Source organism: Rhinolophus ferrumequinum, chromosome 7, assembly GCF_004115265.2.
Source record: "Rhinolophus ferrumequinum isolate MPI-CBG mRhiFer1 chromosome 7, mRhiFer1_v1.p, whole genome shotgun sequence".
Lineage (NCBI taxonomy): Eukaryota > Metazoa > Chordata > Mammalia > Chiroptera > Rhinolophidae > Rhinolophus > Rhinolophus ferrumequinum.
The window spans coordinates 51,907,335-51,930,297 of NC_046290.1; the positions used below are offsets into that span (position 1 = coordinate 51,907,335).

The following is a 22,963-nucleotide window of genomic DNA, read 5'->3' on the forward strand; positions in this document are numbered from 1 at the left end:
AACAGGAGGGCAGCACTTACAAACTAGTGCAACTTAAGAATTGTTTTTATTAAAGAAATACAAGCAAGTGGTTAAATAAAATTAAATGGTTCCAAGTCTTAGTGAAAACAAGTCGCCCTGCCCTCTCCCCCGATCTCAATTGTCCTTGATTATTGGTTGAGTATACATTTATCAGTTGAAAATAACTTTCTTCTCAGAATTTTGAAGGCATGATTCCGTTGTTTTGTTTCTTTTCCTTTTACTCCTTTTCTCCTTCCAAGTATCTCAAAATTGGTAGCTGCAAAATCAAAATCAAACTCCATCAGAAAATCCCATTACCTCCAACTTCAAAATATATCCCGTATCACAATTTTTTCACTATACCCAACTCTTTGGTCCAAGTTACCATCATCCCTCTACTGAATTTCTAATTGGTCTTCCTGCTTCTGTTATTTTTTTAAATTGTAAAATATTTCAAACAAACCATGTGTGACTTTATATTTTTTATTACATAAAAAGTATGAAATTCTTACATAATCATAAACATATGGAATTGCTTTAGGTGTTTAGCATTCATTGTTCTTGTGCATGCCAGCAGCTTGCTAATGCAAACACCCGGGGCTCTATTTAGCAACTGAAGTATGTTAAGAGGTACACAGGGCAGAGAATTGACAACCCTGGGACCAGCTCCCAACCAGTGATGAGGAGGGGATAAATACTTGTTTTCTTCCCCTCCATTTCCCAGCTATTTCAGTAGTAAGTACTGAACTTGTCATCCAATGAGAACCTGCTCACTGACTTTGAACTGGCTTTATTATCTTCCCAGTTTCACTTATCCACATGCCAGTTGTGCTTTCTGGTTATCACCTATCAAATAAACTGCTTTCATTTAAATTCTAGTGTCGGGGTCTGCTTTGGGGAGAAACCCAATCTAAGACAGTAATGTATTCATTTTCCTGTCACTGGACTTCAGGTTTAGTTTTTACTATTACAAACAAGGCTGCAACATATTTCTACAAATCCCTCTCTCTCTCTACATATATGTATATATATCTGGAGGTTTTCTTTTGGTTTTTATCTGAGTGGAACTGCTGGATCAAAGGGTATGTGCATCTTCATCCTTAATAAATACTAGAGAGTGCCACTGTTTTCTTGTAGTTTGTTGGTCTTATGCAGTATTGATTTCTATTCTGTGTGATCTGTTTCTCCTTCCCCCCATAAAAGATTTTTAGGAAATTTTACTCCTGATGTTCTGTATCCTAATTTTACTTCTGAACGTAAAGGGAGCAATTTATTATCTTAAGTAATTTTTCATGAAAATAAGCATATTTCCAAAAAAAATCTAATCACAACAGACATACCTAGTGCATAAAATAACACACCCAACCCTGATACTGTCAACAGTTTACAGCATATTTTTTCCTACATATAGTTACACTTATTAAAAATTTTGGAAACTACACAATTTGATTCTTTCACTTAGCACTCTCTGGCATTTTGTTTGTTCAGTGCTTCATTCTTTTTAACTGCTGAAGGATATTCAATTTTACAGACATTGGTTAGTTACTTCTTTATTGTTCAACATTTGGGCTGTTTCCAAGTTTTAAAAAGTGGTGCACAAATACTCTTGGGTCCATCTCTTTGTTCAGGATTAATTTTTAGAAGTGGAAGTTCAGGGTCCAAACCCAGGATATTTTGAATATTGATACTGCTAACTTACAATCCAAAAAAATTGTACCAATTTACAAAGCAGAAAATGCTATTTCTTTGGATACCTAAACATGTAAATGTTTGCTAACATGATGAGTAAAACATGTTTTAATTTTCATTTTTTAATTATGTGAAGTTTATTTTCTAATGTACTAATTTTGGTTTCTAGCAATATCCATTCTCTTTGAATTTTTAATTTTAGCCATATGCTTGTTATTAGATTACTCATTTTTGTAAAGAGCAGCCTGTTCCTGTTCTATCATTGTAACATCCCATGGAATCTCACCCAAAATCAGAAGCAGAGTTTTTAAAGGTCTCAGACCTTCTCTTTTAATCATCAAAAAGGTAGTCTCCTACCTGCCTGCCTCTTTACCATCCCTGTGGAATATACTGAAGTTCTCAACTTACTGATTCCTTGTCTGAGTGAACAGAAATTTTTTCAGAAGTGTGATGTCATAGAGTAATTCATGGTCCCCATTTTGATCTAATTTTCTTTTACTATCTGAGTTCTAACTCTTCTGTTTATAATTCATTTCAGACATTTGGACAAATCTCTCTAGCTCCTGTCTTTATAGGCCCTGGTTTCAACTTATGCTCTCAGGGTGTCTTGGTAGGAATGCTACCCTGGGCATGTGCTCGGGACCTGATCCTGGCCCCTGATGGACACTCAGACAGTCACAGCAAGGAATGTTTCACAAATGGTATTTCAGGTATCATAGGGAAGATTAATCTTAACCAAATCTATTTAAGATTAATTAGTTAATAAAAACACATTGCTTAGAAATAGTTGGTCATAGATGTAAAGTCCAAAGAAGTCTCTTTTTCTAATGTTTAAATACATAAGTGTTTAGAGGGGCTGGGGAATAACCTGAAATAAAGCAGAAAACACCTTTATGTTAATCATTCTTTTTTTTCATATACTTCAAATTTGTACTTAATGCCTTTCTCCTCCTGGACATCAGAAGGAATACCCGGGTATCTGTAAAAGAAATACATATATAATTAAATAATGTATCAATAAAGAAGATAGCTTCCCTGACTCAACCAAATGGCATCAATAATGCATAAGGTAAATAAAAGGTTTCCTTTTTTTCTTCACAGTGGTAAGCCACCATTAAACAGGTACTATGCAAATATACTATATATGCAAACAGAAAGAAAAAATTTCAAACTGTATAGGAAGTTAGAAAATGAAAAGTGTAATTTTTCTCCTTCCTTTCTTGACTCCCAATTCTTCTCTCCAGAACTAACTGCTGTTAGCAGTTTCTTTTCTCTTTCCGCTCTATCACCCAGCAAATACGAAATTTTTGAAGAACATTTTGCAAGTCTTACACTTGGTATTGAATTTCTTGTGTGAGCAAAAAAACAACAACAAAATACAACCTTTAGCTGTTTAGAACAGAACTGAAGTTATGTGCCCTGCATGGTGACAGAGTCTTGACTGCTGTTTAATCAATGGACTCCATAGGGCTCTAATCCCCCAATGCGTGGCTTATTGCAATTCCTTTACTAGAATCACTGTTTATCTTTTCTATTCCCTCTCACTTAGGTCTGTGTTCCCTCCAGATTCCAATTCAAAACCCAGGCCCTCCTTTGGTTATATACCCAGAAGTGGGATTGCTAGATCAAACGGTAGTTCTATTTTTAATTTTTTTTGAGGAACCATCACACTGTTTTCCATAGCGGCTATACTATTAGGTTGGTGCAAAAACTGCAATTACTTTTGCACCAACCGAATATTTTACATGCCCACCAACAGTGTTCCAATTTTTTCACATCCTCACCACTGATTCTTCTCTTTTTTTGATAACTGAAATCAGTTAGTGACAGTAGCCAAGGTGTGGAAATAACCTAAATGTCCATCGATAGGTGAATGGATAAAGAAACTATGGTATATACCCACAGTGGAATATTATTCAGCCTTAAAAGAGGAGGAATTCCTATACTATGCAACAACGTGGATGAACTTGGAGACATTATGCTAAGTGAAGTAAGCCAGTCACAGAAGGCCAAGTGCTGCATGGTTCTAATTATTAATATGTGAGGTGTCTAAAATAGTTAAACTCATAGAAACAGAGAGAAGGATGGTTGACAGGGCTAGAGGGAAGGGGGAAATAGAGTTGCTGTGCAAAGGGTATAAAGTTTCAGTTATGCAAGATGACTAACTGCTAGAGATCTGCTATCCAACATTGGACCTATATTTAATAATACTGTATTGAACACATAAAAATTTGTTGAGTAGATCAGATGTTGTGTTCTTACCACAATGAAAAAAGTTATTTTTACAACGGAAAAAAAGCCACTACCAACAGAAAAACAAAACGCAGGTCCTCTCCTGAAGACTGTTCTGACTGCTCTGGTCTCCAGCCCAAATCCAGCCGCACCACTTCCTCTGTGTTGCAGGCTGCAGCCCACTATGCTCCAGGTGGCTTACCACGGCGAAGGAAAAAAGGAAGGGAAACCTTTTATTTACCTTATGCTTCGTTGATGCCATTTGGCTGAGTCAGGGAAGCTTTCATCAGACTTGTGTGTTTGACTCTGGCTCTGCTGTGTACACTTGGCTATCAATAAGTCTTCATCCTTATGAAGAATTTACCATTGTGAGCACATTAAGTGCTCTGCGAATGTTACCCATTCATATTATTAGTTTGTTTGGTTCCCCTGTTTTCTAAACTCATTGTAGGCAGGGATAATACAGAAATAAATTTAAATCTCTTATGATAGCCAACACAATATTGAGTATTAATGGGCATTAAACTTGTCTAATTAGATTATGACATTTGGATAAAAAATATAATTAGACACAGGAAGTAACAATAGTATTAATAATATGTAAGGAAAAAAAGTGTTTTCTCTTGAATAATTTATATGTCTCTTGAACAATTTGTTTCTATTTACCACCCATTTTCTAAGCTGTTTAGTAGCAGTATAGCTGTTTTTCTTAAAGAAATGACTTTACTAGGCCAACTTTTAACCACAATTTTAATATATTTGGAATAAGTCATCAAAAGCAACATGTACATTTGTGTGTGTGTGTGTGTGTGTGTGTGTAAAATTCTCAAGACTATCGAGATCATCAGTTAATAAGATAAAAGCAAAGTATTAAAATTATTTCTAAAACTATGAATTATAACTTAGAAATAACTGTGCTTCTGGCTGGATATGATCACTAGCCATGGTACTCATGTTAATCTTCTCTGTGAAACTAAAATTTAATTGTGCTTAAGATTAATTTTACTTTCCACAATATTCACATATTCAGTCTGTTTTCATAAAGATTAAACTACCTCATAATCATAATTCCAAACTTTTCTGAAGAACAAACTGGTTAAGAAGCACACCTGAACTCTGAGTTTAAAGTCTAACAGGATTTGGAAAAAGCTTCTATTTGTTATGAACCGGCCGAGATAGATAGAGACTCCCCTCTAGAATAGTCAAGCATTTAAGAAGCCAATGAATAAAAGAAACATGAGATCTGAACTGACAAAGCATCACAAGAACACAGAGATGATTTGATAGAAAGTCTGAGATAGAGGTAAAGAGAGTTCTTGAAACAGTTATTTATAAGAAACAAACCACAACTAAAATACAATGAAGACTCTATAGGAGTCTATAGGCTCAGGAGGAGAGGAATTTACAAATAATGTGGACAGATGTGCTAGGATCCTTTGGACAGCCAGGAAGTAATGCAACAGCAGTCAGCCCGTGGAAAACCCACTTTAAGTTGTCCACTGATAGGGGGCATCTGTCCCAGCTCTGGAGCCAATTACTTCCTCAAAGGCCTCTTCCTGGTCTTTCTCCTCTTTGACTGCATCTCACATGGAAGGTGAGTAACTAGAAGGAGAAGCCTGTTGGGGGCTCATTAAGCAGAAAACTGCTGGTATAAAATATTTGGGCCTGCTGGTTTAGTTGGAGCCTAGTGTGAAATAGTCTGGGATAGAAAGATTTCTTCCAGGCAAGATGAGGGCAGAGGCTTAGAGGACAGGCTGGCCTGTTGCTGTCACAAGAATAATTACACAGACAATCACCTGAGGGGTGTTGTGTGGGCAGACAAAAAGCAAAACCATATTACTTTGTTAAAATTGCCTTCTGCTTTTAGGTTTCCACCACGTGTGGCTTCACCTACACTCTAATTTTATTCTCGTCATGCTTCATGATAGTTCTGTCGTTTTTATTTCATTATACCAATACTTTTATTACCAGGAAGCATGGTGTTAATAACAGTGTGTTTGGACTGAAACCTACTTAACCACAAAAAGCCTACTGATAGGGATAATGGGGCTCTAAACTAAGTGGTAGCTGTGGGGAAAGAAGAAGAAGGTGAGAACGATCAGCGTTCGTTTCTGGACAATGGGAGCAATTCTAAGTTCCCCATGTACAGAGATTTGGAGAGAAAGCAGCTCGAGAATTGAGCAATGTTTCAGACTTCCAGGGACAAAGTATATTCGTTTTATCTTCAGAGGTTTTCTTTTTCTTTACCTCATGAAGGATGGCCTACTCCAGATCTCTCCATAGGGGATTCTCTCCAACCACGTTAAAGAAGCTGTTATTATCATGTTGGTAGAGGCCTGAAAGTAAGATGACTATCAAATGGAAAAAAGGATTTTCCATGTTCGTCCATAGCTTTGTTTAGAAGGTCCCTTTTGGAGCAATTTCCTTGGATTTTGGCTTTGGAAAACAATTTCCTATCTGAAGCTAATCACCATTAAAATTTTCTAAGACATTTAAAGAAGAATTCATACTAATTCTTCACACATTCTTCCAAAAATAGAAGAGGAGAGAGAGCATTTCCCCACTAATTCTGTGAGGCTAGTGTTATCCTGACACCAAAACCAGGTGAAGACATTACAAAAAAGCAACCTATAGCCCAATATCCCTCATGAATATAAATGCAAAAATCCTCAACAAAATATTAGCAAACTGAATCCAGTTATATAGAAAAAGGATTTTCCCAAGTAGATTTATCCCATAATACAAGATTAGTCTAATACAAAACTCAAGCAATGTAATACACCATATTAAAGGTGTATTAAATATTAGTGTATTTTTTCTTATTTAAGACAAAAACCATGTGATCATTTCAATAGACTCAAAAGCATTTGACAAAATCCAATGCCCCTTCATGATCAAAACACACAATGAAGTAGAAATAGAAGAGGTCTTCAATGTAATAAAGGGCATGTGTGGAAAACCCACAGCTGATACCATACTTAATGGTAAAAGACTGAATACTTTCCCTCTAAGATCAGGAACAAGACAATGAGGTGTTGTCCTTGCCATTTCTAATCAACATTGTACTGGAAGTTCCAGCCAGGGCAATTTTGCAAGAAAAAGAAATTAAAAAAAAAAATCCAGATTAGAATGGAAGAAGTAAAACTATCTCTATTTGCAAATGATATAGCCTAAATACAGAAAATCCTATCCACCAACAGAACTAATGAGTTCAGCAAGGTTGCAGGATACAACATCAATAAACAAGTCAATTGTATTTCTATGCATTACCAATGAACAGTCTGAAAATAAAATTAAGAAAAGTTCCTTTTATAATAGTATCAAAAATAATAAAATAATTAAGAACATACATAACACTTGAGTACAAGACGATATACTGAAAGCTACAAAACATTGCTGAAGGAAATCAAAGACCTAAATAAGTAGAAAGACTGACATGTTCATGATTTGAAAGACAAATATCACTAAGATAATAATACTCTCCAAAGTAATCTACAGATACAATACAATTCCTATCAAAATCCTAGCTTGGTTTTTGGCAGAAACTGACAAGCTGATCATAAAATTTACATGGAAATGCAAGGGACCCAGAATGCCCAAAACAACTTGAAAAAGAACAAAGCTGGAGGACTCGTACTTCATGATTGCAAAAGTTATTACACAGCTGCATTAATCAAGACAGTATGGTCCTGGCATAAAGACAGACATAGATCAATGGAATAGAACTGAGAGGCCAGAAATAAACTCTCACATTTATGGTCCACTCATTTTTGACAAGGGTGTCAAGACAATTCAATGGGAGAAAGAATAGTCCTTTCAACAAATAGTGATAGGACAACTGGATAGTCACTTACCAAAGAATGACCTTGGACCCTTCCTTACACCATACATAAATTAACTATAATGGATCATATACTTAAAGAGTTAAAACTCTAAAACTCTTAGTAGAAAACGTAGGAGTAAATCTCTGTGAGCTTGGATTAGGCAATGGTTTCTTAGTTATGACATCATAAGAACAAGTTGCAAAAGGAAAAATTGGACATCAAAATTAAAAACCTTTGTGCTGAAAATGGTATCATTAAGAAAGTGAAAAGGCAATTCAGATAATGGGAAAAAATTTGTGAAGCAAGTACTGATATATGATAAACTTGAAAACAGTATGCTAAGCGTGAGAAGCTAATTCCAAGAAAGATCATATTATATGATTCTGCTTACATGAAATGTCCAGAAAAGGCAATATCTACAGAGACAGAAAAATAGGTTAATGGTTCCTAGGGCTAGGAGGGCAGGGGGAGTTGTGAATGACTGCTAATGGGTACAGGGTTTTTGCGGGGGTGATGAAAATGTTCTAAGCATAGATTGTGGTGATGGTTGCACAACTCTGTGAATATACGAAAATCATTGAATTACATATTTTCAATGGGTGAATGTTGTCATGTGTGAATCATCTCTCAGTAAAGATGTTAAAATTTTCATTTCTAGAGAGAAGCAGAATGGTATTTGTTTTAGTTGTCAACGATCCTGAAGCGTCATAGCTTTGGAAAGAGGTCTGATCGAGAATGATAGGATTTGGAAAGGTATTTAACACGGAGCTGATTCACACAGTAATCTATTCTTTTTGTTAGTAGCAAAGAGAAAGATAAGAAATAATGGACAACAGAGATCAATATTCACATACTGTGACAATCAGCAACCTAAGCCGTACAAGAGAAAACACATAAGGTGCGACAAACAAACCCAACTGATTTTTACATAAATATATATGAGATCACTAAGTGGGACTTTTCTAAGTTAGTCACCTTTGGAAACTAGAAGCAAAAGCCTGACCTTTAGGTGTTTAGAAAATTTTTAGAGTTCTTATAATTTTTCAGATTTAGTTAAGAGCCCAAGAAAATCCGTCACACATTTCATCTGATTCAAGACTAATCCCTATTACTCTACAGAGTGGTAGACTATTATTCTAAAGCTTAGCCATCCATTTATTCAGACTTGGCTCTGAATGTTCTTTTGTGAGGTATTTACAAGAACATACACTCAAAGAATAATGACTGAATTAAATAGAGAAGATTTGAAAGAATGTGTTAAAAGCTAGTCAATAAGTGCTGATATAATTAATCTTAAAGCTGAAAAGTGCTTTGAAACTAAAATGCTATGAATGTTCAAAATCAGGCAGTTTCATGCTAACATCACAACTACATAATAAAGCCAGTGTAACCTCTTCTTTCCATCGCCACCACTGCCATCTAAGTCCGTTCCTCTGTCACCTGAACTGCTACAACTCACCGGTCTCCCAGCCTCATTCTTGTTCTCTCTGCTCCATTCTCCACAAACAGCCAGAACAACATCACTCTATTCAGAACCCCCTGAATCTGCACTTGGTCTGATCCCTTTGGGTCTCCCCCTTGCTCACAATTCCCACAGTGGCTTTCAGGACTCAGGGAACATGCCAAGTTTGTTCCTGCCCCGAGGTCTCTGCAGTGGCTATTCCCATTTCCTGGCATGGTCTTCCCTGCTGTTTGCATGGCTGGCTTCTTGCCATTTGGAGTTCAGTGTAATGCCACTTTTCAGAGAGGACTGCTCAGACTGTAACTATATTTATCACATCACAACATTTCAATTCTCCACACAGCAACTCTTTTGATGTTTATCTACTGTTTGCCACCCTCCCTCTCAACTACAGAGTGTAATCTGCAGAGTAGTGACGGCATGTGTCTTGGTAAACACTCTTTCCCCAATGCTGGACAGTGTCTGATGCTAAACACAAATCTCAGAATGGACTAATGACTACTCTATAGATTTCAGTAAAATCATTGTAACTTGAACATTCCCAAGTCTGTTAAAGCAGATTTCCAAAAATTTCTATAGTATTTGTCTATAAAACATTATTACCCCAAACCGATCTGAACAGACATATTCTTTCCTATTAATTCTTAAGCTGGAAATCCAAAAGTGCTTCAGACTAATTAATAACATTTTACTTACTCTGGGAGAAGTTTATATTTCTCCAAATCAATTTCTGGAAAAAATGCGTCACTTTCAAATTCTTGCATGATCCTTGTCACAAATAGTCTAACATGGCCTGGCTTGTTCATGGCTTCCTTTGAAACAAAGCAAAAGGTATCAATTTCCTTATTTGTCTGTGTCAAAAGGAATAAAAACTGAGATTTTTGTTTGTTTTAACATTATAGTCAAGTTTGTACTGGGTATTAAATACATGCTACATCACATGTTACCTGCAAAGAATGATTTTTAAATATCCTATTCTTTACTTCGGTGCCCTGCAAAATATGCCTTAGTTGAGAATGGCACTAATCATTCTCAATAATTATGAGAGTGAGTTAAAATATATATTCTGGTCTCTAGTTTGCTTACATGAATTTTTTTTCATTAAGCATTCAGTTTTGTCTTTTTTCTTTGATGGTTGTTTAGGAATTAAGAACCCCAAATTATCTAGTGACTCCACAGAAAAATTTACATATGTAGATATGGATAAGATAGTATAATTTCGTGAGACCTTGACTACTGAAAAATCCCAAGGGCATACTTAGCACATTTACATAAAATTTAATAATGCTTCCATTTCCCAGGAGATAGCTACAATGCTAGTAGGTGATTTATTCTACCTCTTGTTGCTAATGATTGTATTTGGCCTCATACTGTTAATGACTTTTCTATCTGCTGCCTAGAGTACTGTTGATAGTTTCTACAGAAAAAGCTGCCCTGGAAGGAATATCTTAAAACTCTAATAAAAAGTTAAGAGTCCTAATTGCAGCTCCAAGAAAGCTGTAACTCTTGATTTTCAAACAGCTTATTGGGGAGAAAAAAAAGAAAAAATATACATACATATATAACTATCCTTAAAATTCCAAATAAGGTCATAGAAAACATTTTACTTTTTATTTTTGATACTGCAGCTTATACTATTACATCATTTATTCTGTTGTCACAACCAAATAAATATTCTACCAGTTTTTGCTATACTAAAAATTAGAAAAATTGAATGGGAGTAACCACAGCAATGTTTGAAAGTCTCTATCAAAGTCAATGATACAGGACAAACCTTGTCTGTACAGGGTCCAATGATAAGTATTTCAGGCTTTGTGGGCAATATGGTTTCTTACCTTTGTAGGCAAAAGCAGCCACAGCCAATACTACACCAATAGGTGTGGCTGTGTTCCAATGAAACTTTATTTATAAAAACAAGCTACTGTTGGCCCGATTTGGTCCATGGGAATATAAGCCTAAATGTTCTACAAACTATTGTGACATGAGGTAGGTGGATAATGCAAAATTATAACCTGGAGGTTCTAATTCCTTATTATTTACATACATATACATATGTATATATCTATACGCATATAGATGTATCAAATAATATAAATGAATTTAATTTTAAAGTACTTATATTTTTTAAAGAATATACTTTCAAGTGAATATGTTATTGAATCATTGAAAATGAATACTGAACAAAATGAAGAAATGGCTTGTTTCCTTAGAAAGTCACACTCGGCTGAAAGATCAAAGGAAAATGTCTATTTCACCCCTATTATAAATGGAGAAAGTGTAGAAACAGGAACCCAAGAAATAGAGTTTTTATAATGCCATCTAGGATGCTGGTATACCTCTTCTTTCTCAAATAATTTCGGGGTACAGGTTACCACAAGCCACCAAAGTATAGGAGCTGATTTTCTTCCTCTCCACAAATGTTAATATTTCATTAGTGTTTTCCAAGAGCAAAAAAATTCCATTTATTATCCTCAAAATTTTTGAAAGCTGGAAGTCATTTGGTATCCAGAAAAAGGAATATTTTCCCTTTTATCTACTGTTTTCCCTTATGATAATAAAATCATGTAATATTTTTTTCAATGTCCTCACATTATATGAAAGTTTTATGCTTTTAACAAATTCAAATACATTTGGTCAATGTATGTCAACTGAGCGCCCCATCCCTTTCTCAGTAAGAGACATATTTATCCTTGAAAAGGGTGTAACTCAGTGTATCAGGGCACATCCCAGGAGTAGAAAACCACACAGTCCAAGTATGAATCTAAGGGAAGGATTTAGAATGTTTTTTAAATTGGAAACATCAACTATTTTGAATTGCAAATAAAGTCCTAAAGACTTAAAAACTTACTTTTACACTTTTACTTAGTTTGCATGATAGTATCAGAAAAAGAATAACTCTTATTGACAATATGTCCAACTTACAGTAGCGATAATGTGCTTCCTTTGCTCATAGATTAATTTGAAAGTTCAGATGGCAGGGAAGCTGAAAGAGTAGAAAACTTCTTTATCTACAGTCAACTTTACTTACCTTATAAACAGCACTGCCTCCCACTATCCAAATCATGTCCACTTTATTTGTTAATTCTGGTTGCTCAATAAGTTTTAAGGCATCACCCAGACTTTTGGCAAGAAAGTGAGCTCCTTGTGGAGGTTCCCTGAGGTTGAGAAAGAATTATATATAATTTCCATAAAACCCCTTCATACTGGTCAACAATCTATACAGAAAGCACTAATTATAAAACTAAAGTCATCACATTAATCCTTTCAACAAAAACCAGTTAATGTCAATATGGCCTATGACCAATATTTTAACCCACATTTGTGTATATATGGCCCACAATGAGTTAAAAAATAACAGCACTTCTGGTATCTTGTGATATTTATGGTGGAAAAAAAAATCAGAACAGTAGTTGTCTCTGGAGGGATGGGGTCAAGATTCACAGGGAAGGAGCATAAGGAAACTTTCTAGGGGTTATGGTAATATTCTGTATCTTTGGTATAGGGTTGGTTCTATAGGTGCATACATTTATCACGACTTAGCAAATGGACACAATATTGAATTCTAGTTAAAGATGTGTATGCTGAAGTATTTAGGGGAAAACACACTAATGTCTGCAATTTACTTTGAAGTGCATAAAAAGAACAAAACCAATTGATGGACGGATGATAAAATATAATAAAATGTTAACGACAGAATCCATGTGGTAGGTATACAAGTGTTTAGTGTAAAGTTTTATATGTTTGAAAGTTTCATGATAAAATATTGGAAAAAGAGTAATATGTTTGAATGACTGTTATGATAGTCAAACTGTTAATATGTGTTAAGCAGGGAAGGAATTTCATGTTTTAAACAATATAGAAATGGATAAAATATAAAAAAATGATCATGTTATTACCTTTATAATTAAAAATCCCAAAAGGGAAAAGTTAATTAATTTCAGGGTTTACAATGACTAGCTCAATCTCTCCTAACCTCCACAACTGATTTTTTTTTTTTTCGGGGGAGCGGGAGACTTGGAGGGAGGGTTGCAATTCCCATTATAAACAAGAAGTGCAAAATTAGGCTTTCATAGTAACCAGAAAGAAAACAAATTATAATTCAGTCTCAAGATTTTAGACTGATGCTTTTAAAAAGATTATATTAATTTCCTTTGAATGAACTAGTTGTTATAACAATGATTCATCAAGAGCTAATGGGGACTATTAATTCTTTTGGCTGCCTCTTGCCTTACCTTCTTAATACATATTTTACTTACTTCACTCTTTGTCATCCCTAAAGCAGTTAAAATAGCACAAAGAATGTATTTTGACTAAAGGCTGGAAAAGACGTGGAGGCCAGGGTTAGGTTAAATGAACCAAAGGATCCTCTATGGTGTCAGGTGGTTGTGGTGACTGGTTTGGAGTAGGCTGTTCAGGGGAAGAGTTCAGTGTGGAAGAAACAGATTTGGAGTTGGGGGAGAAGATAGTCTAGTTAACAGACAAAGTGTAGAATGATTGAAACAGAATCAAGGTGGTTTTAGTAACAGCATGTTGAAGCCAGGACTGATGACAGTATGTTGGGTAGAATGAAAAATGGTGATTTGGAACTGGCATATGTGGAAAACTGGAAGAGGTATCCTAGAAGTTGGTGGATTACAGCAAAATGATTTACAAGGTGGCGTAAAAGGTTGGTGTGGATTTCAAAGAACGGGGGCAATCATTTTGTGGAACAATGGCTTGAAAATGGTTCAAGGGATTAAGGTGAAGACTGCTTTTTCGCTCTTTAGTAGTGAGCCTTGGAAAAGGAAAACAAAGGCATGTAAGAAACGGTTCCCCAAAATGTGGCTATTTAGCAGTTTAGAAGTACGTTTCACAGGAAACATTGGACCCCCAGATGGATAAAAAAGTAAAAGCAAAAAGCTGAGCTAACGTTTGAGTTCATCAGCCCCTTTATAGCACAAATTCTAGACATGAACACAGTAAATGGCATATTGTAAGCCCTCAATATCGTGACTTGTTTCATTGCTAAAATTTCCTTCCTATAATTATCTCAAACCAATAGATTAGATTCCCTGACAATGGAGAGTTGGTATGTGGTAGCATACAAATTCTGTCAGTAAGTCTGTAGACATGCTTGGTATCTTGTTTTGAGAGTGAAAATTAAGAGATAATGCACATAGTAGGTATTCCCATCCCTTTGCTTAAAAGCCCTATTCCAGGGAGGCTGCTTTCTGCCTGATAGTTATATTAGAAAGAAAATATCTAACATTTCTTGAGTGCCTACTTGCTCTCCCAAGTAGTGGGATCAGGTACTGCTTTACATGCATCATACCATTTCATGTCACCAGCAGTACCAGCAGGTACACAGGACACAGGTACATTTTTACAGATGATGACAGTGAGGCTGAGGGGTTAAGTAACCAATGATCACACAGCTAGGAGATGGTGGTCCTGGGATTGGAACTCTAGCAGCCTGATGCTGTTGGAGCCTGAGCTGCAACTTCTTACATACATACTATGTTCTCAGATGGTGGCCCTGGGCTACTAGGTGTCAGATAGGATGGTGTGGCCTACTGTAGGCAGAGCCCTCAGACCAGCTTAAGGCCTCGGGCAGCCTCATTTGGTTACGTAAGGGTACCATATAAACAGCCTTTTCCACCGTGCCCGAGGTGAAAGATAAAACGGCAGATGGAATCCTGGCCCAAATTCCCTGGCAACCGTTGGGCAAGCATTTAAAAACAAAAAGCCTTAGGTTACCATCACATTTAACCAGAATTCACAAATACGTTCAATTTAAGACATTTCATACTCGGTCTTTAAAAATGTGATTTTCAGTTATTTAAAATTGGTTCAAGTATGCTCTAGCCTTATAATTGAATACTATGCAGCCACTAAAAATACTTACAGAAATTAATCTTTTAATATGTCAAATGAAGAAAAAAGGTAGGTTACAAAGCAATATTATATGGGATGATCCTATTTTTATAAAATTAGATGTAATGTACCATCCATTCCATGAAAATTTCTGAACCTCGAGTTTGCTAGGGGTCATGCTAGATGCTGGGAAAAGAGATTAAAAAAAAAAATCACTCTGTATCAAAAAGGTGGTAATGGCTGTCACAGAAATATCTCAGCAGTGTCAATAAAGTGAAGAGGACATGAAATGGAAGTGTGTGGAGGACGCTAGATGGGCAGAGGTGGTGCATTACCTGCGTGGGTGATGAGGGAGAATACTCCTGGGAGTACGATCCCTTAGCTGAGTCGCCAAGGAAATAAAAACATGTGCAAAACACAGAAGTGACAGACCTCCATGGATATTATTGAGGCTTACACTAAAGTTACAGAAGTTATTTAACCTAAGAAAGCTCCAAGAAAGTTGAGGGTAGAAGAAAAATAATCTGTGGTGAGATTTAAAATATGAAAGGGTAAGGACAACAGAGCAAGATCCTGAGGATGGAAGAAAAATGGAGTCTAGAATAATGCAGTGAGGGGTTGGAGGGGGAAGGGGATTGATTTCGATAGGACAGGGGTTTTTGTCTGCAGATTGAGGGAAAGGAGAGTCAAGTGATATGTTAAGGTGAAAATGATGAGCTCGTGAACCTGTTCATTGTGCTCTCATTAACTTTGATCTTTTCTATAAGCTATAAAGTAAGGTAATTTTGCTGAAGTAGCAAGGGTTGGGGGAGTAGGACCTGCTACCTGCAGGGTGCCTTCTGTGTGCCAGAAATCTGTAAGATACAAAATTTCAATTAATTCTCAAAAATCACTCTAAGAAGTTGTCATTATTAATCCCATTTAGTAGACTGGGAAATTGAGGTTCAGCAAAACTCACAGTTAATAAAGCTGAAAGCCTCAAGGTTAATAGGTGCCAGAGCAGGTATCAGAAGCCAGGTTGGTAAGTCTTTGCTGTACCAAGTGTGTGAGTGGTGGGCAGGGAACTGCAGCTTTGAGAAAAGGAGAAAGTTTTAATCACTGTAGAGAAGATGATAGTGAAACCATAAAAAATTATTAAACCATGAATTGTTAGTTTTTTGGATTGAAGACAATTTACATCTTCTATCATGGAGGTAATTTCGGATTTTCTAATGATGCTATCAAAGCTACAGCACTGCAGTATAACATTCTTTACTTACTTTTTGGTTCCAAAGACTTTAATAAATGCTTTTAGATATAAATCACATACCATGCAATGTATCCTTGTAATGTGTACAATTCAGTTCACTTTTTAGAATGTTCATGGAGTTGTGCAACCATCTACTTTCAGAACATTTCCATCACCTCCCCCCAAAACCCTGTACCTATTATCAGTTATTCTCCATTTCTACCCTCTCTGTCTTTATAGATTTGCCTACCCTGGACACTTCATATAAATGGAATCACGTGGTCTGTTGTGTCTGGCTTTTTTCAGTCAGCATACTGTTTTCAAAGTTCATCCATGTTGTAGCATGTATCAGTACTTCATTCCTTTTTACTGTGGAATAATAATTATTCCAGTGTATGGATATAGCACATTTTGTTTATTGTTCATTAGTTGATGAACATTTGGGATGTTTCCAATGTTTGGATGTTATGAATGATGCTGCTATGAATATTTGTGTACAAGTTTTTGTGTGGTAATGTTTTCATTTCTCTTGGGTGTATACCAAGGAGAAGAATTGCTGGGTCGTATAACTCTGTTTAATCTTTTGAGAAAGTGGCAATGTGTTTTCCAAAGGTGGCTGTATAACATTTCTTTTAAAGCCATAATTTGATTGTCTACTGGAAAGCCAAGGAAAAACATTTTTTTCCTTATATGTAACTTATTAAGGAAATAGTTACCCAAAATAACTCTTGTGGGGCAGCAAATTTTGAGATTGTCTTGAGGATTCAGTTTCTTTTTACATGGGGAAGGGGGTGGTGGTGAAAAATGGAGTGTCCTCAAAAACTTGCATGAGCAATAGTGATTTATCACTCCTCTTTTCTTTAGGACCTAACAGTGCCCGGCACACAGCAGGTGCTCAGGATATGTGTGGAATTGACCAGCAATTGATCAGGGAAGCAGGAGAAAAGACAAAAAATAAGCTCTAAATGTTTTTCCTAATTGGTGTCCCTATTTCCTTGGCATGCTTGATAACAAAAACTTTAAATTTTCTCTCTGTCTTAAAGAAAAAGCAAAGTAATACCAACAAATATTATATAAAAATATGTAAGAAACAGCCAAACCCAATTACACACACCACAGAGGGGTCATAAAGAAGAAATGAGATTTGTCATTTGAGATTTCCTGGCTCAACTGAACATCTCTCCCACTGAGATTTCTTTGTTTGTTGTAGCTCAAGCTAGCCATAAATAAACTTGAGTAGTATTCCAGAGTAAGTTATTCAAGGGTATCTGGAAATGGCAATACAATCTGTGACTTTGGATTCCACCAAGTAAAGAGATAAAGCAGAATATCCCAGCAACCAGGGGAAAGAGAACGGTATGAAGACTGAGGCAGATGGCAAGATGCACATCAACATCTCCCCCGTCACCCGAAGGCAGTCAATGAAAATATTCTGGTACACTTTCTTCAGGATCTTTCCTATGCCGTTCTTGGAGGGATCTGGGAGAAAATCCACAGAAGCCTGAACCCCCTTAGCCGGTTGTTGTGTAATGTTTTTCCTTGATGTATGGTCCTTGATGTGTACACGTGGTTAGCCTCAGTTATTCAGACACTAGGTGTTGCTGTGAAGGTATTTTTTAGATGTGATTCAAGTTGGTAATTGGATGACTTCAATCTGGGTGGGCCTGATTCAATCAGTTGAAAAGCCTTACAAACAGATGCGAAGCTACCCTGAAGAAGAAATTTCACTTGCAGACATCAGCTTCAGCCCCTACTGGAGAGTTCCAGCCTCCCCTTCCTGATGGCGTGCCCCACAGATTTTGGACTTGCCTTGCTAGCGCCCACACCTGTGTAACCAATTCCTTGTAAGATATATTAATACATATATATGTACTGTTGGTTCTGCAAGCAAGTAGTGCCCTAGGATACTGCATTCTTTTGCATGATTACATTAGTCGTTTAAGAAATAACGATTAAAAAAAAAGAAACAATTGTCGTGGCAATCCCAAATTTTCCCTGAAGGTCTAATTCAGGCCAAACCCCCTCCCTCCAAACAAATGAAACAACCCTTGAGGTTCAAGAAGTTATGTAGTGGGTTAGGCCCAATGTAAACAACAAAAACAGAAATCAGGAGACCTCTCATGTGGAGGAATGACATGAAGTCATGGTGACGGTGAAAGCGCAGAGTTGAGGGCATGGGTAGTCTTAATGCTATTAACTCCCCCCCGCCCCCAAATTTCCATGGCATTTCCAGGCATCAGAAACTGTGTACTCCACTGTTACTTTGGAGGACAGAAAAATTCCTAGCAGAGGCCAACTGGACATACTCCCTTCTCCTTATGATCCCTACGGCATTTCAACACTTTGAAATTTTTATCTGCAGACATAGGATAAAGAACACAAGGACAGGGGGTGGCTGGTTTGCTCAGTGGTTAGAGTGCAGTGCTCATCATACCAAGGTCGCCAGTTCGATTCCCACATGGGCAAGTGAGCTGCGCCCCCCCACAACTAATTGAAAATAACGGCTTGACTTGCAGCTAATGGGTCCTGGGAAAACACACTGTTCCCCAATAAAAAAAAAAAAAAAAGCGAAAACAAGAACACAAGGACAAAATACTATTTAGATATTGTGGTAAATAGGGCACAAGATTATGACCAGATTTTTGCCCATCTTAAAATTTACATCTTACGGAATTTAGGCTTGGGTCCAGAGGGGATAACCAGTTAATTTTGGCAAGTCCTAAAACATATATTTTGATTTTATGTGAAAATGAAAAAGATAATTTACATTATATAACCGATATTTGACCCTACTGAATTGAATTGAATGATGGTTCAAGGAAGCTTGCAATTGTTACCATAGTGAGATTTAGTGTGCCTTTTCAAGGTGATGAAATCAATTGCTTAACTATAATAGCAGAAGTCATTGTCATGTGGCATAAATAAGTGCTTACTCATTTTCTGTAATCACCTTTGTGATATTAAGCAGCTTTATCAATCGCTACATATGTAGTATTTTGTCACCCACTGACCTCCACCGTAAGAAACGGGATATATTTTCTTGTGAATTTATGTTATAGTGCTTACTTGAGTTCTTTACTGAGAACTAAATTAATCCTGTTCTTTAAAGGTCGATTCTTCTCAGGAATGGAGAACCAGGTCTTCCTACCCATAATCACCAAATTCTGCTTACCTATAAAATCACATAGAAAGAACAGGTGTATTTTGGGAATATCCATCTATATTTTCATATATTTGCATGTATGCATATATCCAATGGTCATATTGACCTCTAGTGGATCTGCTTTAAAAAATTAAACTTTAAAACAGCTTTACCCAAACTTACCATTTATCACCCATTATTTAAATACAGTAACTTTTCCCCTTTGGATTTATCTAATTTATATTCAATATATATAGTTTTAATCAATCGCAGTCATGTATAATATAGTAACGAAGAGCAAAGATTCTGAGTCAAAGCGCTCAAGTTGAATGTGTTCTTGTACTAAGCAAGTCATGTTAACCTGTGCCTTACTATTCCTTATCTGTAGAACTGAGATAACATAGTTCCTACTTCTTAAGTTGTTGTGGGGATGGAAGAGTTAGAATAATGTTTTGACATCTAAAGAGTACTGCCTAACTGTTTGATATAATAATGTTATTCATGTTTGTATACTTTGTAGATTTACATTACTAGTTGTGCTTTTAAAGATAGCTGCTTCCATTCAATTAGCTTAAAATACTTTCAATTTGTGCCTTTTTCCTTAAAAACTTTATAAACATAGCTTCCATTTTTGGTTTAATTATTTAGGAGAATAAATTTTGAGATTCAGATATCTGTATTAAAGGAACAAACACATTTCTGATTCTCGGTATGTTCTTGAGAGACTACCATGTGTCTTTTCTTAAAAAATCATCATTAATTTGATTTTATTTAAACAAAACACTAATATTTACAAACTATAAGTAATAAGACTAAGCATTTTTCCATATTTTGCTTAGGATTCTAGAATGTTTCATGTCAATTCTTTAACTTCAAGTTCTTACCATCGTGTCTGTCAGTAACCTAAGTGCCAAGTCCAAGGACCTACCTTGTATCTTATCTGTCCTGTTCAAATTATGCTGCACCGGCTCTTTTCTGACTTACTGTTCCCCTGTTGACTCTGCTGTTCCTCCTCCTATGACCAAATATGTATCGTAGGTTTTAAATGGGTATCCCCCATATTCTTTTTCTTGGTTATATCCTCTTCTCTCCAATGTCTCAATTCACCTAGTACGCTATGCCTTAATATCCTACAGGCACCTCAAAATCGTTACAATTGCACACTATTCTCCACTCCTTTATTCTCGATTTCACTCAGACTGTTAAACTGAAAACCCGAGAGTTCAACCTTTGATGACTTCCTGCGTGTATCACCTTTAACCTCTGGTTCTCCATCCACATGGAGTATCACCTACCAGTTCTTTGGACTTTTATCCTTTCCACTTACCATCTCTTCCCGCAGCTGTTCCAGCGGCCTCCTACGGTCATCCTTCTGAGCCTACCTCTCTACCTTGCTGCCCAATACCTCAATTGTACACGCGACCACATAAAATTTCAAGTAACATTTTTTCCCCAAAATGAAACGTTTAATAAGCCTTAGGAACTGCATACAGATCAAGGTTAAGACAAAACGTCCCAGATTCACATGAATAACTTTTTATTAAGTAAAATTTGCACTGGTAAGCTTACTCAAGCAAGATGTTTTGCGAACCTCAATCACTTAAAAATCCCACATTACCTTCTGCTGAAGAGGTTGTGGTCATTCTTTGGAAATGCTTGAATTCATTCCTACAAGTTAGATAAACAGTGTTACTCAGAACGTTATCGCCTGGACTCACGCTCTAACACACCAAACGGTGTGCTATGGGGGAGAGACTCCAAGGCTAGGACTTTGCTCTGGAGCAGGGCACCGAGAGAAAAATGCCTCGCGGGGCAGCAGGAGCTGGATGGAAATCAGTAACTTGGCCTCTCGGATCAGGACGAGGCGGGAGCCCACGCCCAGCTCCTGCTAGCTTAGGTCGCAAGTCCAACTGCATTCTCCCGCCCAGCGCGGCCCGGTCCATCTGCCCTGATCAAGAGCAGCTTGCGCCAAGCTCTGTCCACTCACACCCAACCCACCCCTGGCCCAGCAGGTACCTGAGCGGGGGCCAGGGCAAGTCTCCGTTCTTGCCGATCCCCATGTTCTGGGACACAGCAGCGATGCAGTTTAGCAGACGAACCATGAGGGCGGCAGTAAAACCCCCTGAGCTCGCTCGCGACACCAGAACTCCCAGCTAAACTTGGCGCGAAATTGTGGCCACCCCGCCTCCTCGGTCCCATTTGTGCAGGCGAGACTCCGCCCCCGCCCCGCCCCCCCGCCCCGGCGCACGGCTGGGTCGCGACGTACTCGCCCCTGCAGACGCCTGGCAACTGCGGCTGCGGGCTCGCGTTCTCAGCTCGGCCCTGCCCCCCGCTGTCACTCCCTGCCCTACGATGTCGCACAGAAAGCTGGGCTCTGGCAGCGCCGCTGCCGCTGAGCCAGCCCCTGCAAGGCAAGCGGTGTTGAGCAGATTCTTCCAGTCTACAGGAAGCCTGAAATCCACCTCCTCCCCAACGGGTGCGGCGGCGAAGGCGGACCTTCATTCTGACTCCGCAGCGCCCCCAGCGTCGTCCACTTTCTCGTCTCCGCTGCCGCCCCACGTGGTGGGTTTGGTCCAGGGTGGGGCGGGGTCTTCGGGGGAGGGGGCGGGGCAAGATGGGCGGGGATGGTGCTTCTGGGTGGAGCGGGAGGGGGCGGGGCCCGTGCGAGGATCGGCGAGTTGATGCTGCCAGAGGAGAAAGGGGCGGGATTCCGGAAGGTGAAGGGCACAGCCAAGCCGTTCTCCATCCTGTGTGGTTCAAAGATTCTCCTTTCCCCTCCGGGTAATAGACTTGAGGCCAAGATCACACAGGTTCTTAATGACAGACCAGAGATAGGAACTCAGGTCTCATGACTCTCATTCTGATAAGGGTAGGCGCTTGTGCGCAAAGGATACATCTTTTAACCTCCATCCTCCGTCCCTTTTTTTTTTTTTAACCTTCCCTGGATTGAAATTTGAAGACGAGCTTAATTTATTTTATTGATAAGGGTTTTGTTTGTAGGTGACTGGACGAAAACTGCCATTAAATCTCTAGTTTTTAAGGCTGCAACAACATTGCTGGGTATTTCAAGCCACAGTGCAGTTCCCAGTGACTACATCCCTTGTAAAGTCTCTTGTACAATTTGGGTGGATAAAGTTTCCTAAGATGGTGCAGATGTGATGGTTAGTCATTAGATTCTTCCTGTTGCTTATCACCCTTCCACTGAATAAATGAGTAGTTGTGTTTTTGTGTGTTTCTTTAAACCAGGGACACTGCCATAGGGAAAAGCCCAAGGGTGAGCCTTCGCTTTGGTCCCTGGTACAGTACTACCCAAACTGAGGATGTTTAAGGGTATTGCAGACTGGAGTTTAGCCACCCTCCAAGTTTTAATGTGTGTGACAGCTTGGCTGCTTCAAAATCTTGTTCCCTTAATTTATATTCCATAGAGTGATTGCTCCTCTCTTGTTTTTTTGACCATAGTGTACATTTTCAGGAATTGACGAAGATTTTATTTTGTACCCACTACTTAGAGGTTATTTGGTGAAGGACTTAAG

At 37.8% G+C, this 22,963-nt stretch overlaps 2 protein-coding genes across 4 annotated transcripts in view; one reads left to right on the top strand and one right to left on the bottom strand.

Moving 5' to 3' along the window:
* Positions 1-121: 121 nt before the first annotated feature.
* DHFR (dihydrofolate reductase) lies at positions 122-21,999 on the bottom strand. 2 transcript variants are annotated; one of them, XM_033110827.1, is made up of 7 exons: positions 21,927-21,999; positions 21,049-21,098; positions 19,355-19,460; positions 12,236-12,362; positions 9,904-10,019; positions 2,558-2,668; positions 122-277 (listed from the first exon to the last, which is right to left on the bottom strand). In XM_033110827.1, exons 2-6 carry the CDS (start codon positions 21,071-21,073, stop codon positions 2,590-2,592), a joined length of 453 nt encoding a protein of 150 aa, XP_032966718.1. In that variant the 5' UTR covers positions 21,074-21,098; positions 21,927-21,999; the 3' UTR covers positions 122-277; positions 2,558-2,589. The 2 variants fall into 2 exon arrangements, with proteins under 2 accessions (XP_032966718.1, XP_032966717.1); XM_033110826.1 differs by lacking the exon at positions 21,927-21,999 and adding an exon at positions 21,447-21,628.
* Positions 21,699-22,963, top strand: part of MSH3 (mutS homolog 3) — a 141,119-nt gene continuing 139,854 nt past the window's right edge. The window contains exon 1 of one of the 2 annotated variants that reach the window (XM_033110824.1): positions 21,699-21,992. In XM_033110824.1, coding sequence (XP_032966715.1) covers positions 21,783-21,992 — 210 coding nt within the window. In that variant the 5' untranslated portion in view covers positions 21,699-21,782. The remainder of the gene's footprint in view (positions 21,993-22,963) is intronic. The other variant, XM_033110825.1, reaches the window with a different exon arrangement.

Excerpts from the sequence above, each read along its gene's own strand:
- DHFR (XM_033110826.1), bottom strand. The coding sequence starts at position 21,532 with ATGGTTCGTCTGCTAAACTGCATCGCTGCTGTGTCCCAGAACATGGGG. Across the intron at positions 19,461-21,048 it reads CACAACCTCTTCAGCAGAAG|GTAAGCAGAATTTGGTGATT; the intron begins GTAATGTGGGAT and ends GTGATTTTATAG. Across the intron at positions 2,669-9,903 it reads AAATATAAACTTCTCCCAGA|ATACCCGGGTATTCCTTCTG; the intron begins GTAAGTAAAATG and ends TTTCTTTTACAG.